At 42.5% G+C, this 20376-nt stretch overlaps 1 protein-coding gene across 13 annotated transcripts in view; it reads right to left on the bottom strand.

The window, feature by feature from the left end:
* Nucleotides 1–20376, bottom strand: part of ITSN2 (intersectin 2) — a 167417-nt gene that overhangs the window by 28571 nt on the left and 118470 nt on the right. For 8 of the 13 annotated variants that reach the window (XM_070069353.1, XM_070069357.1, XM_070069354.1 and 5 more), the window contains 5 exons: nt 18094–18139; nt 17883–18004; nt 16210–16306; nt 14898–15089; nt 275–328 (listed from right to left, as the gene is read on the bottom strand). In XM_070069353.1, the coding sequence (XP_069925454.1) occupies nt 275–328; nt 14898–15089; nt 16210–16306; nt 17883–18004; nt 18094–18139 (511 nt within the window). Of the gene's footprint in view, nt 1–274; nt 329–6383; nt 9575–14897; nt 15090–16209; nt 16307–17882; nt 18005–18093; nt 18140–20376 lie in introns of those variants that run through there. The other 5 variants (XM_070069359.1, XM_070069361.1, XM_070069360.1 and 2 more) reach the window with 2 other exon arrangements.

Here is a 20376-nt window from a genome sequence, read left to right as displayed (position 1 = left end):
GGCACCAATATTTCTGGCGATTTCTACAGAAATAAGCTGAATTACCTGGCCTTCCTTCGCAGGCGGATGAACACCAACCCCTCCCAAGGCCCCCAACCACAATTCTGGTGAACTGCGGGAGGCATGTTGCCCAAAAGACCAAGTGGGACTGGGCTGCCCTGGACCGCTTCAAGGTGTTCGAGGGGATCCCGCCGCCCATGGCAAAGAAAAGCGGATGGTGGTGCCCGAGGCCCTCCAGGTCACACAGCTGAAGCCTACGAGAATGTGTGCCTACCTGGGGCGCCTGGCTCATGCAGTTGGCTGGGAGCACCAGGCAGTGACAGCCATGCTGGAAGAAAAGGGAAGGAGAAGGCCAAGATCCATTACCGGAAGGAAAATCAGCTCGCGAGGCTACGGAAACAGGCCGAGAAGAACGTGAAGAAGAGAGTCAACAAACTTACAGAGGTCGTCAAGGCCCATGGACTCCTGGCCTGAGCCCCACAAAGGCTTTATTCCTCAAAAGCAACCAACCAACCAAAACAATCCCTGCCACTCTATTTCTTACCACAATCATTTTATCATTCTCTGCGGGAGGTGGAGATTCTTTTTATCTTTTGACAGTGACTTAAGACTTCTCTCCTTCATAACTTGTTGTTCTTGTTTAGAACGAAAGCTTAACAAAATGATTCTGGAGTGGATTCTGGGGTTTCTATGGGGAGGCAAAAGACTCAGAAGAGCCAGCACAGTACTACGAAGGAGAACAAAGTGGACAGACTGTCGCTGCTTAACCTCAAGACTCAACATAAAGCTACAGTCACCAAGACACTCTGGTGTTAGCAAAAGAAAAGATAAATCAATGGGACAGAACAGAGCCTGGAAATGGATGCACACACATACACTCCGCTGATGCCTGAGGAGGAGCCAAGGCAACACAATAGAGCAGAACCACTGGGTATCCACATTAAAAAAAAAAAAAAAAAAAAAAAACACAAAAAACACAAAAAACAAAAAGCAAGACAGACTTACTCCTCTCACAGACATCACCTCAAAGTGGACCACATAGCCGAATGTGAACAACAAAACTATAAAACTCCTAGAAGATAACAGGAAAAAAATCTGGATGACTTTGGGTTTGCTGATGACATCAAAGGCACACTCATAGAATTGATAAGCTAGACTTCACTAAAATTAAAAACTTCTTGGAGCCAGTGTTGTGGCACAGTCAGTCACGCTGCCACCAATATGAGTGCCCGTTCAAGTCCTGGCTGTTCCACTCCCCATCTAGATCCAAGATGGCCCCAGGACTCGCCCATGTAGGAGACCCAGATGGAGTTCCAGGCCTCAGGCTGACCCAGACCCAGCCACTGGGGACATCTGGGGAGTGAGTAAGTAGATGAAGATCTCTTCCCTCACCTCCAACTCTGCCTTTCAAATAAAAAAATAAATCTTAAAAAGAAATTTCTTAGGACTGGCATTGTGGTGTAACAGATTAAGCCACAGCCTGCGGTGCCAGCATTCCGTATGGGCACCAGTTTGAGTCCTGGCTACTCTACTTCCAATCCATCTCTCTGCAAATGCACCTGGGAAAGCAGTGGAGGATGGCCCAGGTGCTTGGGCCCCTGCAACCACATGGGAGATCCAGATGAAGCTCCTGGCTTCGGCTTGGCCAAGCACTGGCCATCGCGGCCATTTGGGGAGCGAACCAGTGGATGGAAGACCTCTCTCTCTCTCTCTCTGAAACTCTGCCTTTCAAATAAGTAAATCTTTAAATTTTTTATCTGAAAGACATGTTTAGGGAATTAAAGGATGAGCTACAGCCTGGAGAAGGTTTTTGCAAAAGACCTGATGCAGGACTATCACTCAAAATACACAAAGAATTCTTAAAAGTCAGTAAGAAAACAATATGATGACAAAATGGGCCAATGGCCTTAACAGAAACCCCCACAAAGGTATCAGATGGCAATAAAGGGTATGAGAAGCTCCCTGTCATCTGCCATCCAGGAAATACAAATTAAAAAAGAAGATGCCACAACATACATGTTAGAATCGCCAGAATCCATAACACTGACAACACCAAACGCATAAGAACATGGAGCAACAGGAACTCTCAGTCACTGCTGATGCAAATGCAAATGTACACGGACACAGCCACTCTGGACGACAATTCAGATGTTATCAAACGAAGGCTGCTCTTACTATATGAACTAGGAATCGTGCTTGTTGGTACTTACCCGAAGGAGGTGAAAACTATATCCACACAAAAGCCTCCACACTGATATTTATAATAGCTTTATTATTTTTATAATAATTGCCAAACAGCAAGTGAATAGACTGTGATGCAATCAGACAGTGGAGTATTATTCGGCACTAAAAAGAAATACATTATTAAGCCATGGAGAGATACGGGAGAAGTTTAAATGCATATCACTAACTGAAAGAAGCCAATCTGTAAAAGTCAGATACTGATACCATGCAGGAAAAGGTAAAACTATGGAAACAGTAAAAATGTCAATGGTAAATATCTATCTATCTATCTATCTATCTATCTATCTATCTATCTCAATGGTTACCAGGCACTAGAGGGGAGAGACGGATGAGCAGGTGAAGCACAGAGGATTCTTAGGGCATGATGTCATTATACATTTGTCCAAACCCACAGAACACACAACAGCAAGAGCAAACCCTGCCTAACGTAAACTATGGACGTGAGTGACAGTGACGTGCCGTGTAGCTTCCTCGACTGCAACCCGTGTCTGGCTCTGGTGGGGGATGTTGTGAATGGGCAAGGCTAAGCTTGTGTGGGACTGGGGTTAAGAGGGTCGTATCTGTACCATTTGCTCTATTTTGTGGAAAACTTAAAAGTGCCATAGGAAATATAGTCTTAAAATGATTATGAAGATGGCAAAGGATCTATCTGAATAGACATTTCTCTAAAATGGCAGATAAGCTGGGGCCGGCTTTGTGGTGCAGCAGGTAAAGCCGCTGCCTGTGACACTGGCATCCCATATGGGCACTGATTTGAGACCTGGTTGCTCCACTTCCAATCCAACTTCCTGTTAATGTGCCTGGGAAACCAGTAGAAGATTGCCCAAGTGCTTGGGCCCCTGCCCTCATGGGGGTAGAGCTGGAAGAAGCTCCTGGCTCCTGGCTCTGGCCTCTCCCTCTGTCTCTATAACTCTGCCTTTCAAATAAATAAATCTTTTTTTTTTTTTTTTAAGTACAAATGGCCAACAAGAACAAGAAATATCATTAGTCACTGAGGAAATGCAAATGAAAACCACAATGAGATGTCACTTTGTACCCACCAGGGTGAATGGCTGTAATAAAAAGTCAAGTAAAGAGTTTTGGTGATGATGAGGAAAAGTCTAATAGTTCTTCAAAAAGTTAAGCATGGAATTACTGTTTGACCCAGCAATGTTTCTAGGCATATGACCCCCCAAAATGAAGGCACATGTTCACATAAAAACTCACACATAAACACTCATGAAATTATTCATGACAGTCAAAAGTGGAAATCTCTCAAATGTCGATCAAATGATGAATGGATCAACAACAACGGTATATCTACACTGGAGTATTTTTATTTCACAAAAAGGAACGATGTACTGATACATGCGACAACATGGAGGAACACTGAAAGCAAGCCGGATGAAATAAGCCAATTACAAAATCCCACCCACTCTTTGATTCCATATATATGAACATTTAGAATTGGAAAACCTACAGACAGAAGTGGAACATGGCTGCCTGGAGCAGGGGATGGGGGTGTCGGCTGGGGGTCTGAGATGGGACTGACAGCTAAAGGGTACTGGTCTATCTCTGAGTGATGAAACTATTCTGTAACTGACTGTGGCAATGGCTGCATAACTGTGAATATGCTAACAACCACTGAATTGTAACTAAATAGGCAAATCTGATGATATATGAGTAATAGCTCAAGAAAGCTGTTGCCATAAAGAAGTGACTTGTTTTACCCTTGTGGATGTTCCTGTTTCAAATTCTTGTTCAGCTTTCTCACATTCAAGCCTTCCTTTCTTGCCTTTTCTCTGTGTGTCCCTTTTACATAGAGAAAACACTGTGCAGTGTCCGATTTTTCCTTTTTTTCTTTGATGCAACAGAACTTCATGATTATAGAAATGGCGGCAAGAGTAGGTGTTTAGTCTAATGGTTAAAACACTTGCATCCCACATCAAACTGTCTGGGTTCATTCCTGGCTCCAGCTTCCTGCTAATGCAGACCGTGGGAGGCAGGGTAATGGCTCCAAGCACTTGAGTCTCTGCCACACCACGCAGGAGAGCTGCACTGAGTTTCCAGCTCCCAGCTTCACTCTGGGTCAGTCCTGGCTACTGTAGGCATTGGGGGAATGAGCCAGTGGATGGGAGCTGTCCCAAATACATAAGTGAAAAGTTAAACAATTAACATAGTGGCAATATTATCACACTGGTAGATAGCTTAAAAGGATGGACTTGGGAGCCAGACACTGAATCAACTATATTACTTACTAGCTTTGTAACCTCGGACAAGTTATTTAACTGTTTTAATTTCCATCTGAAAAAAGAAAAAATGAGGCTGGCACTGTGCATAGTAGGTTAAGCCTCTGCCTGCTGCACCAGCATCCCATATGGACACCGGTTCTAGTCCCAGCTGTTCCACTTCCGATCCAGCTCCCTGCTAATGGCCTAGGAAATCAGTGGAAGATGGCTCAAGTGCTTGGGCCACTGCATCCATGTGGAAGACCTGGAAGAAACTCCCGTCTCTTGATTTTAGATGGGCTCAGCTCTAGCCGTTGTGGCCATTTGGGGAGTGAACCAGCGGATGGAAGACCTCTCTCTCCCTTTCTCTCTGTAACTCTGCCTCCCAAATATTGCAAATTCTAAATAAAACACAATCAGGCAATAAATTCAAGAACCTTAGAAAAATATGCAGTTTAGTAAGTCCTCAGTAAGAAGCATTTTTATTCTTCTCACTCTTACAAGTAACAGCTGCACACTCATAATTTCCTTGTTTTCTAAAAATGCTGCTAACAGTACCACATGCTCTCTCTATTCTCTTAGACCCTGTGTTTCCCATCTTCATGGGTTTCTGTCACCATCCAACCCATAGCAGCTGACCTTGCACTCCTCTACCAATATGCACTCCATCAGCAGATGCAGAGCTGATGCCGCATGTGCCATAGGTCAGCATCTGCCCCCAGGAGCAGCTGGTGGCACCATTACCCCACCCTGTCACTCGAGACAGAGCCCTGGGAATGAATACCTGACTCTCCCACCTGTCCTCACGTTCCATCGATCCCCAACTCTGAACTCTCCCTTGGAACTGCGGCAGACTTTCCCCCCATCTTCCCTGCATATCAAAATCATCTGGAGAGTTTCAAAGAAATTCTCCACGCCCAGGCCAAACTTCAGGCCAGCTGCAGCAGGACCCAGGCACTGGCAGCTTTTTAGTTTCCCAGGTGATTCCAATGCACACCAAGCTAGGCAATCTCCAAGTTAGCCCCCTGCCGGCCTCTCAGGTTTCAGCTTTCCGTTCCTGGTTTGGCACTGCCACTCTAACCATACTGAACTGCCCACAACTGCAGCTCCTCCTCCGGCCATGCTGCTCCTTGTTCACCATACTTCCCACCACCTCACCAACCACAACTGCTTATCTTCTGGATGTGGACTTGCTTTCTCTGGGAAGTCTTCTCCATCTCGTCTAGGAGTACGGTGCAATTAGGTATCCCTCCTCTGCACTTCCTTGGTGCTCAGTCTGCTCTTTTATAATTATCTGCTTGTGGTCCTGACCCCCTCATATAAGGCTGAGACCAGCCGACATCATTTTTGTATCCCTAGCACCTAGTACCTTTGCTTGGCTTTATGCAAATTCTCATTTTATTCGTTGAGTAACTTTCCAGAGATGAGGAGAGACTTTTTGTAGAGTGAGTGCCTGGTAGGCAATGATGGAGAGGTTGGATTTTGATCCATAGTTTTCTTCTCACCCAAGGACTATTAAAACCACGAACCTGATTTCTTAAGTGTAATACTCTGCTTCAGTCTGACGCATTCACTGCAGTGACTTTTCACACTACGAGTGAGTACTAATTTGTTCAATCCCTCCAATCTTTTTAGGAAAATGTTGTAGCAAAAGTTATAAATACATTATAATCTATTATCCTAGATTATGTTTTACTTTACTTTTGTGGGCAATAACATTAAAGTTTAAATTTCTTTCTAAATATATGTGATTATCCTGGATCACTGATCATTTATTTCTTTGGCTTCCTGTCATACAAAATAATTTGCTGCCATGTACCCAGAGACTCCATTCAACAGAAAGAGAAACTCCAAAGGAATTTAGCCGTGAGTATATAACACAATTTAAAAGTTTTAAAGAATGCTTCAAAGAAATACACAATACAAGTAATATAGCTTGTGTCCTTTTAATAAACACATTTGCATAGTTATATTACAATTTTGTAAAAATAAAAGATTATCTCATGCCAAGCGTGCCCAGCATTTCCACAATCTCAATACCTTTTTAACACTATAGTTTTCAAGACACACAAATAAAAATTTAAGGCAAAAACAGCACTTTGCAACAATTTAATAATTTATTACATGACAGTAGCATCACAGCAGCATCCAATAATGCCACTCTAGGCAAAGTCTCTCTTTCCCATTATGGTTTCTATTTACAAGAATTCATAACCTGCTAAAATTCATTCTAAGAAAACTTGGCAAACAAAGTTTTGGACTGGAATTGGCATGTGTTCCTCTACTTTTCCTTTCCCCAGTTTCTTTTTTTTAACCTACCAGCATTCATATTGTATTTTTATACATTAAAATAGTAGACACATTTTAAAAATAGTTTGTTACTTTAAAACAGCTCTTTATGATAAGATTTTAGAGAAATAATACAATGAATGGGGTTGATTCAAATTTTCAAATGTTCTAAACATTAGCTTTGGTTTTAGAACTGCTTTTCTCATTGCTGGAAAACCATCACGCTTAATCACATACTTTAAAATAATGATCACATACTGCAATCTTTAAACAGGGGTTTGGATTCATTAACTACTACAGAATTCAAATTTATTCAGCTGTACTTCCATTTAAAAATTGTAAGTTTCTGATAAACTCTTTCTTTCTAATGTTACCTTTGAAGCAAACTGAAAGGTACCTTTTCCTGAATGAGGAAGAGAATGGATATGTGGCTGAATGAGGAACTGCAAAGGACTGTATGCACTCTGAAGGAGAATTTCAGGTTATTTTATGTCATACAATTTCTTTCTCACTTTCTCTGAAATATATGACAGAACACTTGCACAAAGAGTGGTTATTGCATCTGATAGAACAAATTTACTTTCCAGACTGACATTCAGTGTACACATGTCAATCTGTGATTTAATCTGTGGCTACCTGCTGCACTATTTTCAGATGGATTACAGATGCTAAAGTCTACCTGCCATTCTAACAAACTATATTTGTCACTATAAAAGTGAGGTGATTTGAGCTATAAAAATATCTTTGGAATAATTTGTCATGGTATTAAATAAGCCCAAATTCAAAATTATAAAAGAAATGTTATGTTAATAATGCGATGAATTAACAGTGGTCAGATATCTAATCTCGGGGTATAAAATGGAATTAATGTAACTGTCCTTAATCTGAACTCAACTGAAGCTTTGGTGAAAAAAAAGGAAAGTTCAGAAAATAAAAGATCAAATAATTCCTATGATTTGGAAAAGTCAGTTAAATTCACAAGGACCCAATCTTTGCAGATTCTTTTAGTGAGCAAATCTGTTATTCAACCTATTATATGGTGTCCCTGCCTTCCTATGGATGTCACATTTGTAAGAGGATCACGATGACGCCCAGTGCTGACAACTGAGGTGTCCTATATCGCTGGACTTCTCACCCCTGGGAGCACAATACCATCTCCCTATTCCCAACAACGTCAAGTACTTTGGAGAATAGATGTTTGAACTTTGTGAAGTTTAGCTAAGTGGTTGATTCTTTCTCAGGTGTTGTAAAGATATGATCTAAGCAATGTACGACTGAAAAATTTATGGGTATAGGCACATGGACATAAATACTGCACAAAATACACCTCTAACTAAGATATAAAAACACCTTTCACTCTTAGGGAAACTGTGAGGAAATAAAGACTGATTGCATGTACATTTTTCCTGATAATACTCTGACATTCACAAACAGTAGATTGCACTGCAGTTTGTAAACATTTTAAATTGCACAAACTTTTCACTGATTTTTAAATACAGTTTAATACTGTCTACTAAAATCCCTTTTTGTTTGAACTAAGTACTCTCACATGTATCTGTGTATATCTGCTATTCCTAAAGTGTTTTCCATTCGAGGAAAAGAAGTAAAACCGTATGCCAAAGCAGCCAATGTGGCTGAAGAGCAGGCGTCAGCCAGGGAAGTCTGGACGGTAAACCAAGCTGCGAGCCTCCCAGGCGCATCACAGACACACATCTCCCATTACTCAGCCATTCCTGACTGCAGCCTGTGTGTCTGCTTCGGGCACCTACATTCCTTGAGGACTTCTTAGAATGTTCACTAAATATGTTAAGACTGGACCAGTGTCTTTTGGTGTATTGGGACATGCAAATAGCGAGTCTGATTAAAATAGGTAGTATGAATTCTGACTTTAAAATGTTTAATAAATACTCTAAGCTGGGGAAGGTTTCATATGTCACAGTCAATGTTGGGAGCCTTTCATTCCTGAAAAACAACCCACTTATAGGTCATCCATAAAAAAGGAGCAACTGACCCTGCAGCACCTGGTGCGGTATCTGCATTTGTCCCGAGCGCCTAACAATCCCAAGGGGGCTATCCAAGCACAGTGCTCAATGGGCGCACCTAAGACAGACCACTGCCATCTTCTGCACACAGTTGTCAGAGCAGGGTACCTCCCTCCTCTTCGAGGTAAGAAACGCTCCCCCCAGGGGCACTGCTCCCACCCCCAAAACAGAAAATAGAGGAAGGGTTATTTCCAGTTCTTGGCCTTCAGACAAATCTAAAATACTGGTACCTACAGCGGCATATTAGAAAGTAATAAGGTAAGCATTGCGTATTGAGGGCAAATCACACATTAAGCCAAGAGCTCACTGTGATCAGGATTAGATCAAACATAACAGCTGAACATAAGCAAACTTTATCTGAATTCTGTAATGAATATACATGTGGCAATAACATTAGAAAAGCAAGGCAGCCCATTCCAAACCAGCGAGAACAGTTTGTGCAAATAGTGGGTCTTTGTGTGTTTGAACTCCCACCATGTTAAGGGCAAACTCCATATGCATGCTAATGACCTACAGTTACCAAATTAAAAAAGAAGAAAAATGCTAAAGATGCCAGAGTGAACAGCAGGGAAAGCCACACAAAGACCCACTATCCTTTAATTTGTTACAAATAAATTTTAGCTAAATTAGAAACACAAAGAAATAATCACAAGTGGCTCTAACATTCAAACGCAGTAACTGAATTGTGTAGGAGATATTTGATCAGGGCTGCCTGCCCTGCCTCCACGCTAGAGTCAAACTTGGATAGTGGGTCTCTGGGGTGCTTTCACAACTGGAAGACAACATTGGGTCCTAAAAAAAGAAAAATGAGGAATAAAATGAACATAATGCAAATCAGGTGGGTGAGAAAAAATTTGACTTATAATAACATGCAACACCAACTAAACAGATTTGATCTATTAAAATTCTCAACCTTTAAAAAATGTTCTAATTACACAATTAAATGGAAAGAATACTTATAAGGGCTACAGACACACCACTGTGATCCGCAGTTTAAGCACTGATCCACACGAAGACTGTCACTGAACGACTCACTTCTCAAGTCTCAGCAGTGTACAACGATGTGACCAACTCCTGACCTTAAGGAGGAGGCCCTTTCTGATCCCTATCCTAGTGAAGCATTTCCTGAAGCACACCCCCGTTAAAGTATAAGGGAAGGCTCGTACACAGCTGCCAATACAATTCATTCTTCACTTGTCTGAAACGGTAGTTCTACGTCTTCAATGCCTCATGAGTAATTATTTCAAATAAACAAAATCAGTATTCCTCCCTCTCCTGGGTGATTTAAACAGATGTCTTACAGAAACTACAAGCCTTCTCAGGAGAATCTATTTAAGAATTATCCTCAGAATTGCCTACTTAGAGTCCTGTTATTCCAGGACAGAGGAGGAACCTTTGCTCATTCGTTTACTAGTTATTTGGTCATTCATTCAGGCCAAATAATCAAAGTCAAAAAACCCACATACATCAACAAAAAATAAGGTAATAGGTAGGTTGTGGGTAATAATTTTATAACAAAGAGAGCTCTGAAAATACTCAGATCGTGAAATAACCTCCTGAACTCTATTCTCCCAGCTCTCAATCTGCACGGTGACCAAGCCCCTGGTCCCCACTGCAGGCGCTTTTCCAGGTGCCAGTCCAGAAACCCTCTCTGAAGCTGCTCTCCACCTGCCTTCTCTCCTCTTGAAGATTTAAGGGATCTTTTCCCAACACACATTTGCACTAATATTCATCATAGCAACTGTTATTATCTGAATATCAGTTCTTCACTCAACTCCAAAGCTACCTCACAGCGAGGATGGTCCTTTCACGTTTGTATTCCCAGGGCCTAATAAGCACATGGAAGACACTCACGGAAAACTTACCAAAGGGATAAACTTCTTAACTGAATAGTGAAAAGAATGTTCATATACAACCCAAAAATACCCTAAAAAGTGAAGTCTGAAGCCCACGGGGACTTGTCCCTTTGAAATACTGTGTAGGTCAGTATTGACCGAGGGATAACTTCTTTTTCTTATTTCTGCGTTTCATTGCTGCTGTTACCTTGTTTCATTTCAGGGAGGGCTTGACATTGGTTGCTTCCAGAGTTGTGCTGCCCAGGGCAGCAGTCACCAGCCACAAGTGCTAATGGCTTTAGTTAATTAAAATAAGCAAGAATTCAAAGTTGAGTTTCTAAATCACATCAGCCACATTCCAAGGGCTTAAAGACCACACGGCTAGTGGCCACTGTACTGGACAGTGCAGACTGCTTTCTTCATTACAGAAAGTCCTACTGGATAGTGCTATTCAGACTGGGGACTTTGTGTAGGGAAACTGAGGCTCTGACAGCTTCTCATGCTAGAATAGTAAGCAAAGCATGCTCCGTTCAAAAGTAATTTCCATGGCAACTGTGCCTTCAGATAACTAATTCATGTCAATCTAACTAAGGTATCACTCATGTATCAAACATTTACCGACAGCCTACTATGCTGCTGCTTTTAGGAATAAAATGTTGGAGCTGGCATGTGACACAGCAGGTCAAGCCGTCACTTGTGATGCCAGCATCCCATATGGGAGTGCGGGTTTGGGTCCCTGCTGCTCCACTTCCAATGCCTTGGAAGGCAGCAGAAAATGGCCCAAGTACTTGGGCCCCTGCCATCCATAGGGGAGAACTGGATGGAGCTCCTGGTTCCTGGCTTTGGCTTGGTCCAGACCTGGCTGTTACAGTCGCTTAGGAAGTGAACCACTGGTAGAAGATCTTTCTCTGTCTCTTCCTCTCTCTCTGTCACTCTTTCAAATAAATAAAATAAAATCTTAAAAAAAAAAAAAAGAATAAAAAAAGTTGTCATTCCTTTAACTTTCTGGGAAGGCTACTTTCCCAGGAGGGCTGCCACTGTCTTGAAGTAGATTTCTCCAGGACAGAGATTTTTACAAATTTACTTGAGGCAGGGAGAAAAAGGGAGGGGGTTGGAGAGAGCTGCTCTCATCTGCTTGTGCACTCCCTACATGCCCTCACGGACTGGACTGGACCACAGCCAGGAACCAGGAACACAACCCAGGTCTCTCGTGTGGGAGGCAGGAACCCAATTACTTGAGCTACCACCACTGCTTCCCAGGGTTCCCGCCAGCAGGGCGCTGAGTGAGGAGCCACATTCAGAGACGGAGCCTGGGTGTGGATGCAGTGCTGTAACTGCAGGCTAACCGCAGGTTCCAGATAGTGATTTTTCTTTTTTCTATTACTTTATTTTTTGACAGGCAGAGTTTAGACAGTGAGAGAGAGACAGACAGAGAGAAAGGTCTTCCTTCCGTTGGTTCACTCCCCACATGGCCGCTATGGCCAGTGTGCTGTGGCTGGTGCGCTGCACCGATCTGAAGCCAGGAGCCAGGTGCTTCTCCTGGTCTCCCATGGGGTGCAGGGCCCAAGCACTTGGGCCACCCTCCACTGCACTCCCGGGCCACAGCAGAGAGCTGGACTGGAAAAGGAGCAACTGGGACAGAAACTGGCGCCCCAACCAGGACTAGAACCCAGGGTGCCGGAGCCGCAGGCGGAGGATTAGCCAAGTAAGCTGTGGCGCCAGCCCAGATAGTGATTCTTAAATTATCCCTAGAGGGAAACCTGAAAGGACTGTCACAGGACAGGAAGGGAAGAGAGGGCGTGGGGCACAGTTCAGTCCTTCCTTTAGAATAGCTTTTATCTGTTATTTATATTCCTCATTATGAGATTTAATCTGAAAACTATGTACCCCCTCAAAAAAAAAATAATAAAACTACGTTCCGCAACTGGAAAACTAGATTTAAAAACAATAATATTTGAGAAGAGCATCACTGCAGATCGTAGATGCTGTAAAAGCAAAATGCACTGCCATACTGGGATGACGCCAGAGGGCTGACGGCCAAGGGTCTTCCAGACACAGGTCTTAGAAGCACTTTCCCCCTCAGCTCCAAGATAGATGTCATAGTGTTTCCAGTTAATCAGACAAACTGATTTTTCTTTTCTTTTTGTTACAGATTTATTTTCATTTATTTTTGAAAGGCAGTGTTACAGAGAAAGGAGGAGAGAGAACCTCTTTCCACTGGTTCACTCTCCAAATGGCTGCAATGGCTGGGGGATGAGCCAAGCGGAAGCTGGGAGTCCGGAAGTTCTTCCAGGTCCCCATGTGGGCACAAGGGCTCAAACACTTCAGCCATCTCCCTCTGCTTCCCCAGGAGCATCAGCAGGGAGCTGGACTGAAGCAGAGCAGCCAGGACAGGAACCGGAGCCCATACTGGATGCAGCCATCACAGGCACAACGCTGACCCTGATAAACTTATTTCTAAGTAATCCCTGTAAACTACCAATTGACCAGCAAAGCTTAAAAACGGTTATTAGATAACCAAAATTGTTGCTATTTTCTTTACCACTTCTCCTGAGATCCTGAGACATTTTGGGGAATATTTAAGCCATAAAAGGGATTCCTCTTAGTTGCTGTATCTAAAAAGATAAAGAGAGGGGCTGGTGTTGTGATTTAATGAGTTAAGCTGTTGTCTGCAATGCCAGTATCCCATATGGGCACAGGTTCTAGTCCCAGCTACGCCACTTCCAATCCAGCTTCCTGCCAATGGCCTGGGAAAGCAGTGGAAGATGGCCCAAGTACTTGCGTCCCTGCACCCATGAGGGAGACTCAGATGAAGCTCCTGGCTCCTGGCTTTGGCCTGGCTCAACCATGGTCATGGTGGACATTTGGGAAATGAATCAGTAGATATAAGATCTATCTCTCCCTCCCTCCCTCTCTCTCTCTCTCTAACTCTGCCTTTCAAATAAATAAAATAAGTCTTAAAAAAAAAAAAAGATGAAGGGAAATCCTCTCTCAGGACCAGAGTTACCTTTACAAGCCCTAGTGCAGAAGTCACGCACAATGTCACAGCACAAAATAAATTCATAATTGTTGCACTAAATCCTAAGTGTTCTCAGTTTTCACTGGGTCATCATTTACATGGTCTCAGCAACTAGATTAAAATGAAAGGCTAAATATTTTAAATAATATCACAAGAACGATAAAAAATGCAAATCACGATGTATTTTATAAACAAAACTAAAAAAATCAAAAGGGGAAGAAAAAGTAACATCTATTATAAAGGTAAACAGTTATTCCAAGTACTGCTTATTCTTTATTATTAATGCTGTGTTTATCGTCAACCATAAGAAAGGCTAGGAAACTATGGAGAAATCATTTTTTAAGGAGATTTATTTTATTTATTTGAAAGGCACAGTTACAGTGAGAGAGAGAGAAAGAGAGAGAGAGAGATCTTTCACCTGCTGAGTCACTCCCCAAATGGCCACAACAGCTTCAGTTGGGCCAGGCCAAAGTCAGGAGCCAGGAGCTTCATCAGGGCCTCCCACATGGAGAGAGGGGCCCAAGTACTTGGTCATCTTCCTCTGCTTTCCCAGGCCATTAGCAGGGAGTTAGATCAGAAGTGGAGAAGCCAGTACTCAAACTGGTGCTCATATGGGGATACCAGCACTGCAGGTGGTGGCTTAGCCTGTTACATCACAATGCCATCCCCAGAAGAAATCATTTTCCATAACAGCAAATTTCACACTTTGAGATCTAGACCCCTGTTCTGAAAATATGAAATACATCCTGCACTATGTATTCCTTGTGGCATGAAGAGGCCATCTACAGAATCACCCATGGGAGTTTTAAACAGGTTATTTAATTTGCTTCCCACATAGATAATGTGTTAAATACATGGAAATGAGAAGATCCCAAAACTAATGGCTTCCGTCCACTAAAAGGATCATTTTGAAATGGTGAATAGGACAACTACAGGACTAGCTACCTCTCATTAAGCCAAAAAAAGATTAGATGCTAAAGAAAAGCATGGTGGTTGAGGCACGTTGCAGTATTGACATCTGTCATGCCACAGTACCCAGAAGAGAAACTGTACATTTGTCTTCAAGTAAGTCTAATATGAAGGTCTGAAGCTGGCAAAAGTATTTAAAATAAAGCAGTATAACTTTTGATCTTCTAAAAAATTTCCTTTGTTTTTCTTTATTTTATATATTACTGTACATTTGCTTTTAGTGCTGAGTTTAAGATCTAATCTACAACAGTCTTCATGTGAGATGAGAGGTAAATAATTTGATATTACTCACACTGTTGACTTGGATCTGAGTCTGTTGTCATCTTGACGTAGTTGGAAGGAAAGAGACCCGTCACCCCATTTATTTCTCCTTGCCACCAGTCAGGATCATCTTTGTTCATCACATTAATAAGTTGTCCCTTGGAGAAATTGAGCTCATCCTCATTATTTGCGACATAGTCATACATGGCAATCACTTGACATACTAGCAGAAAAATGACAAAATAACAAATTAATTACTCCTGCAAGAATCAAATGTCAACACTTCCCAAGGATTTAAATTACTGTTATATTAATTTTTTTTTTTTTTTTTTTTTGACAGGCAGAGTTAGACAGTGAGAGAGAGAGAGACAGAGAGAAAGGTCTTCCTTCCATTGGTTCACTCCCCACATGGCTGCTATGGGCGGCGTGCTGCACTGATCCGAAGCCAGGAGCCAGGTGCTTCTCCTGGTCTCCCATGAGGGTGCAGGGCCCATGTACTTGGGCCATCCTCCACTGCCTTCCCGGGCCACAGCAGAGAGCTGGACTGGAAGAGGAGCAACCAGGACAGAATCCGGCACCCCAACCGGGACTAGAACCCAGTGTGCCGGAGCCGCAGGCGGAGGATTAGCCAAGTGAGCCGCAACACCGGCCATATTAACTCTTAACATCAGGCTAAAATTTCCCTCTCTCTAACCCTCCTCTCATTCCGTATCTTATGAAAACATGAATTTCCCAACTACAGTTAAAAGCCCAAGTGAACTGCTTCACTTCAAGTATTATGGTATAGCAATCTCACATGGAAAAACTTCAAGGAGGGGCTGGCACTGTGGTGTGATGGGTTAAGCTGCAACCTGTGATGCTGGTATCCCATACAGGAGTGCCAGTTCCAGTGCCAGATATGTCACTTCCAACCCAGCTTCCTGTTAATGTATTTGGGAAGGCAGTGGATGATGGCCCAAGTACTTCTATTTCTGCCACCCATGTGGGAGACCAGATGGAAATTCTGGCTCCTGGCTTCAGACTGGCCCACTGGGAGAGTGAACCAGAAGATGGAAGGTATCTCTCTGTCTCTCTCTTGTCAATGGCACTCTGCCTTTCACATAAATAAACAAATAAATCCTTAACATTAAAAAAAAATTTCAAGAAGTGAAATGGTTCGGGCATCAGTGAGCAGTAGGCTAATTCTACACAGAACTTTCAGGAGGGAAGTTATCAGTGGCACATGACTTTCAAGTAGTAAGGAGAGGGTGTTTGTTTTGTATGTCTCAAAGAGTTAGCAATTTAAGCAGCTGAGTTTTAATAAACTCATCTAAGATAAAATACATGTTAATCCACTTTCATACCAGCATGAAAGGCAGGTGTGGTTCTCTCACTACTTGGACCCAGAAGTTTAACATGGCTGGCGGGAAACCATCCTTTCTGTCGCTTTTTCCCTCTGGCCTATAAAATAAGGAAAATAATATACAATTGAAAGATAAGATTAAAACAATCACCTGAGACATAACTCAAAAATCAGAAAAACTTTGTGTAGCAAAGAATTGAATCTTAGAGAGAGGACTGGCTTTTGCTATTAGAATATCCTGACTGACAAGAGTGTCTAATTTACCCGAGGCCTTTGGGCCATGCTAAATCTAGTGATGTGAGTTATGGTGGTTGCCTTAGGTCATGCATTATTAGTTCAGCCTCTGAAGGGGCTGGAGACTGAGTTTGGCTGGATGGGCAATCAATGGTATCTATGTGATGGTACCCCAATACAGACTCTGGACGCTAAGGCTCTGTCTGGAGAGTTTCCCTGGTTGGCCACACTCTGTGAGTACTGTCACATACCATCACTAGGAGGAGCAAATGCTGTCTCTGACTCCACTGGGAGAGGACAACTGGAAGTTTCCTTTTGGAATCCTCTTGTACTTCACCCCACATGCCTCTGTCCTAGGCTATAATCTTTCATGGAAATGCACTGTAACTAGGAGCATAGCAGCTTTTAATGAGTTCTGTGAAATTATCACAGTGAATGATCAAAGTTGACAGTAGTCTTGGGGACCCTCAAACATGAAGTTGGCTTCAAAAGTGAGTGTGGTGATGGGGACCCTTGAACTCAGCATTGTCTCTCAGTCAACATCAGAAGACTCAATAAAACAGGCACCTCCAAGTGCTGCTGCATCCGCCACCTGTACAAGTATTGAGTGGTCTTTCAGGCTGAGAGTTTTCTGAATACATAATCTAAAAAGAGCTTTCTGAGTTTTTCTAGTAAGTTCAACTCAACTCCTAAAATGGTAAAGCCAACTGTGAACACCTCTTGGAATTTTGTTAATAATCAAGAGGCCATAAATTTGTGGTGAGCTTTGTCTCTCACTTCGTTGGGTACACGCATCTTCAGAGTAAATCAGAAGGTGGAAACTCACAGGGCTATTTGAGAAGATGCTGAATTTGAACCCCCATTTTTCTTTAGGAATCCTAAGATTCTGATTAAAGAATGAAGCTGTGTTTATCCTTCATATTATAATCACATATCAATCTTAAAAATATAATTATATATATACTTCTCCTCATCTTTTAATCCTAAAATGCTTTTAATTAGTAAGTAAATTTCAGAAGGGAGAGAAGAACCCTCTTTGTGTACAAAACATGCAAATACCACCTGTCAGTATTTTAGAAAAGTACCAGGCTCATCTGTCTGCACTTTCCTTCTACAGCTGCCTCAAAACCTAGTAACACTGGGAGACAGTATTTTCTCAGTATGGGCCTAAATCACGCCTTCTAGACAGTTTACTGCGATCTGGAGCTATCCCAGGCAAGGTTGGTGCTATGCTTTCCTTTAAGGTGACCTGTGATCTTTTAAGGGACACACTACTGGAAAACAACTGTCTTTAGAGAAAATTATTCCCTCATTTGTTGTTTTATAATAGCAATTCAAATGTGCTAAAAATGAAGACATTACTTCTAAGTGCTAATGTCTGAAATTTTTAATATTTTTATTATTTTTATGCTAACGTTGATAGATATTAAAGAAGATTACCTGTAACTCCCCTTGCCACCACCCACTTGTATTTTTCTTCAGAATTAATATTAACTGCCCTGGTGCAAGGCTAAGTTGTTCAGAACCAGAAGCAATATATGCTGAAGTTACTTGAGCAATCTCTGAAAAGAAGAAAAACAAGGCACTATGAATCCAAGATTGCAACAGCACAAATATTGCAGCAATTTTTCAAAACCACTGTTATACATACCGGGTTTTTTGTTTGATGTTCCAGATTTGCTACCACTCCCAAAACTCTACAAGAAAAGGATAAGCTGTTTTATCATTTCCAACAATCCAGATATAAAATTACAAAAGTTATCACAAATTAGAGATTTCTATTCCCAAGCATTCTTCTTTAAGTTATGACCAAAATAACAATGACCCTTTCATTAACTAAGTAAGTGAAGAATAAATCACTTGGGAGGTATAGTCTGTCTCTCTTTTTTTTTTGACAGGCAGAGTTAGATAGTGAGAGAGAGAGAAAGGTCTTCCTTCTGTTGGTTCACTCCTCAAATGGCCACCACGGCCAGCATGCTGTGCCAATCCGAGCCAGGAGCCAGGTGCTTCCTCCCGGTCTCCCACGCGGGTACAGGGCCTAAGCACTTGGGCCACAGCAGAGAGCTGGACTGGAAAAGGAGCAACTGGGACAGAATCCAGTGCCCCAACCAGGACTAGAACCTGGGGTGCCAGCACCGCAGGCGGAGGACTAGCCAAGTGAGCTGTGGCGCCGGCCTAGGGAAATATAGTCTCTTAATGGAGTACATTATATCCACGTGGCAGATGCTGTCAACCACTGAAACCAGATTTTCTGAATCTTGCCTAATTAGTAAACATAACTCTGCAGGCCAAACAGCTCCCACTCACTGGTTAGCCTCCACATCCAGTATATGTAACCCATATATCCTGGATATGTTAAGGCATATGTGAGTTTTGCTCTTGCTTTTTCTACGAGACCCTGACTCATTTTAAGTTCCTGCTGAATAGGAAGCAAACTGACTGAACCTGACCTAAGAACAAAAAAATCTATAGTCACAAACAACTAAGACTTATGTTTGACTTTGAAGGATAAAATGGACCAACATATTTATCATTTTTAGGAATCTGAATAAAAACTTGAAGAATTTGCGTGTGTGTGTATACATAGCTGCAGTAACACTACTGAGCAGAGCTGGCCAGTGTTGTGGCCCAGTACGTTTAGCCACCGACTGCAATGTGATGCCAAACCCGAGTGCCAATTTGAGTCCCAGTTGCTCTGCTTCTGATCCAGCTTCCCACTAATGTGCTTGGGAAGGCAGCAGAAGACTGGCCCACATATAAATGGGCTCCTGCCATATATGTGGACGACACCGTTGGAGTTCCTGGCTTCTGGCTTTGGCCTGGTCTAGTCCAGGCTGTTGCAGCCATTTGGGAAGTGAATCAGCAGACGGAAAATTCGTGTGTGTGTGTCTCCCTCTATGTCATTCTGCCTTTCAAATTAAGTAATTAATAAATAAAGCTTTAAATAGAAAAATAAAAATAAAAATGGGCTGGCACTGTGGTTTAGAAGGTTAAGCTTCCACCTGCAGTGCTGGTATCCCTTATGGGCACCGGTTCAAGTCCTGGCTGTTCCACTTCTGATCCATCTCCCTGCTGATGTACCTGAGAAGGCAGTGGAAGACTGCCCACATCCTTGAGCTCCTGCACCCATGTAAGAGACCCAGAGGAAGCTCCTCGCTCCAGGCTTCAGATCTGTGCAGCCCTGGCTGTTGTGGCCATTTGAGGAGTGAGCCAGTGGATGGAAGACCTCTCTATTTCTCCCTCCCCTTCTAACTCAACTTTTCAAATAAATAAATAAATCTTTAAGAAAAAATAAAAACTGTGAGTGACTAACAAAGTGTACCTAAAACATTTCTACTACATATGAGAGTACAGTGGTTGTTGTAGGGAAAAACATTTGTGTGGTCAGCAGCCATCTTCTGCTCCTTTCCCGCACACACTGGCAGGGAGCTGGATTGGAAGGGGAGCAGCTGGGACTCCAGCGGGAATCCACATGGGCTGCTGGAGTTGCAGGCAATAGCTTAACCCATGGTACCACAACACCGGCCCCAGTACTTTTTGAGAACATAAAAAGTTGGTGAAGTACAAAGTTTGAGAACTTCTGCAATGCTTCATACTGGTAATGGGATGAAAAGAAGTAGGAAGAGAGAGCACAGGATGAGTTACATGAATGTTAGAGCCTTCAAGATTCACAAATCCTTCCAGGTGGTCCTTTGTGAGCGTCTCTGAATCCAGAACCACTACTCAGCTTCAGTGACCACAAGGCTCAGCCCTGCCTGTAGTGCCTTTTCTTAGAATTTATTTAAATCCCCTCTCCCTTTTTTCTCTAACTAGAACTATAATAATCCCTATTTTACTGGAGCCACCTCAAGTGATTTCCTTGTAACCAAAACAGCCCAATCAAACATAATCTCTGTTTTAAGTATGAATCATGATCACCAAGAATGGAATGATG

The sequence above is a fragment of the Oryctolagus cuniculus genome, chromosome 2 (genome assembly GCF_964237555.1).
Source record: "Oryctolagus cuniculus chromosome 2, mOryCun1.1, whole genome shotgun sequence".
NCBI classification, from domain to species: Eukaryota; Metazoa; Chordata; class Mammalia; order Lagomorpha; family Leporidae; genus Oryctolagus; species Oryctolagus cuniculus.
The sequence above is the reverse complement of the archived record's forward strand: the minus strand, read 5'-3'. Positions and strand labels throughout refer to the sequence as shown.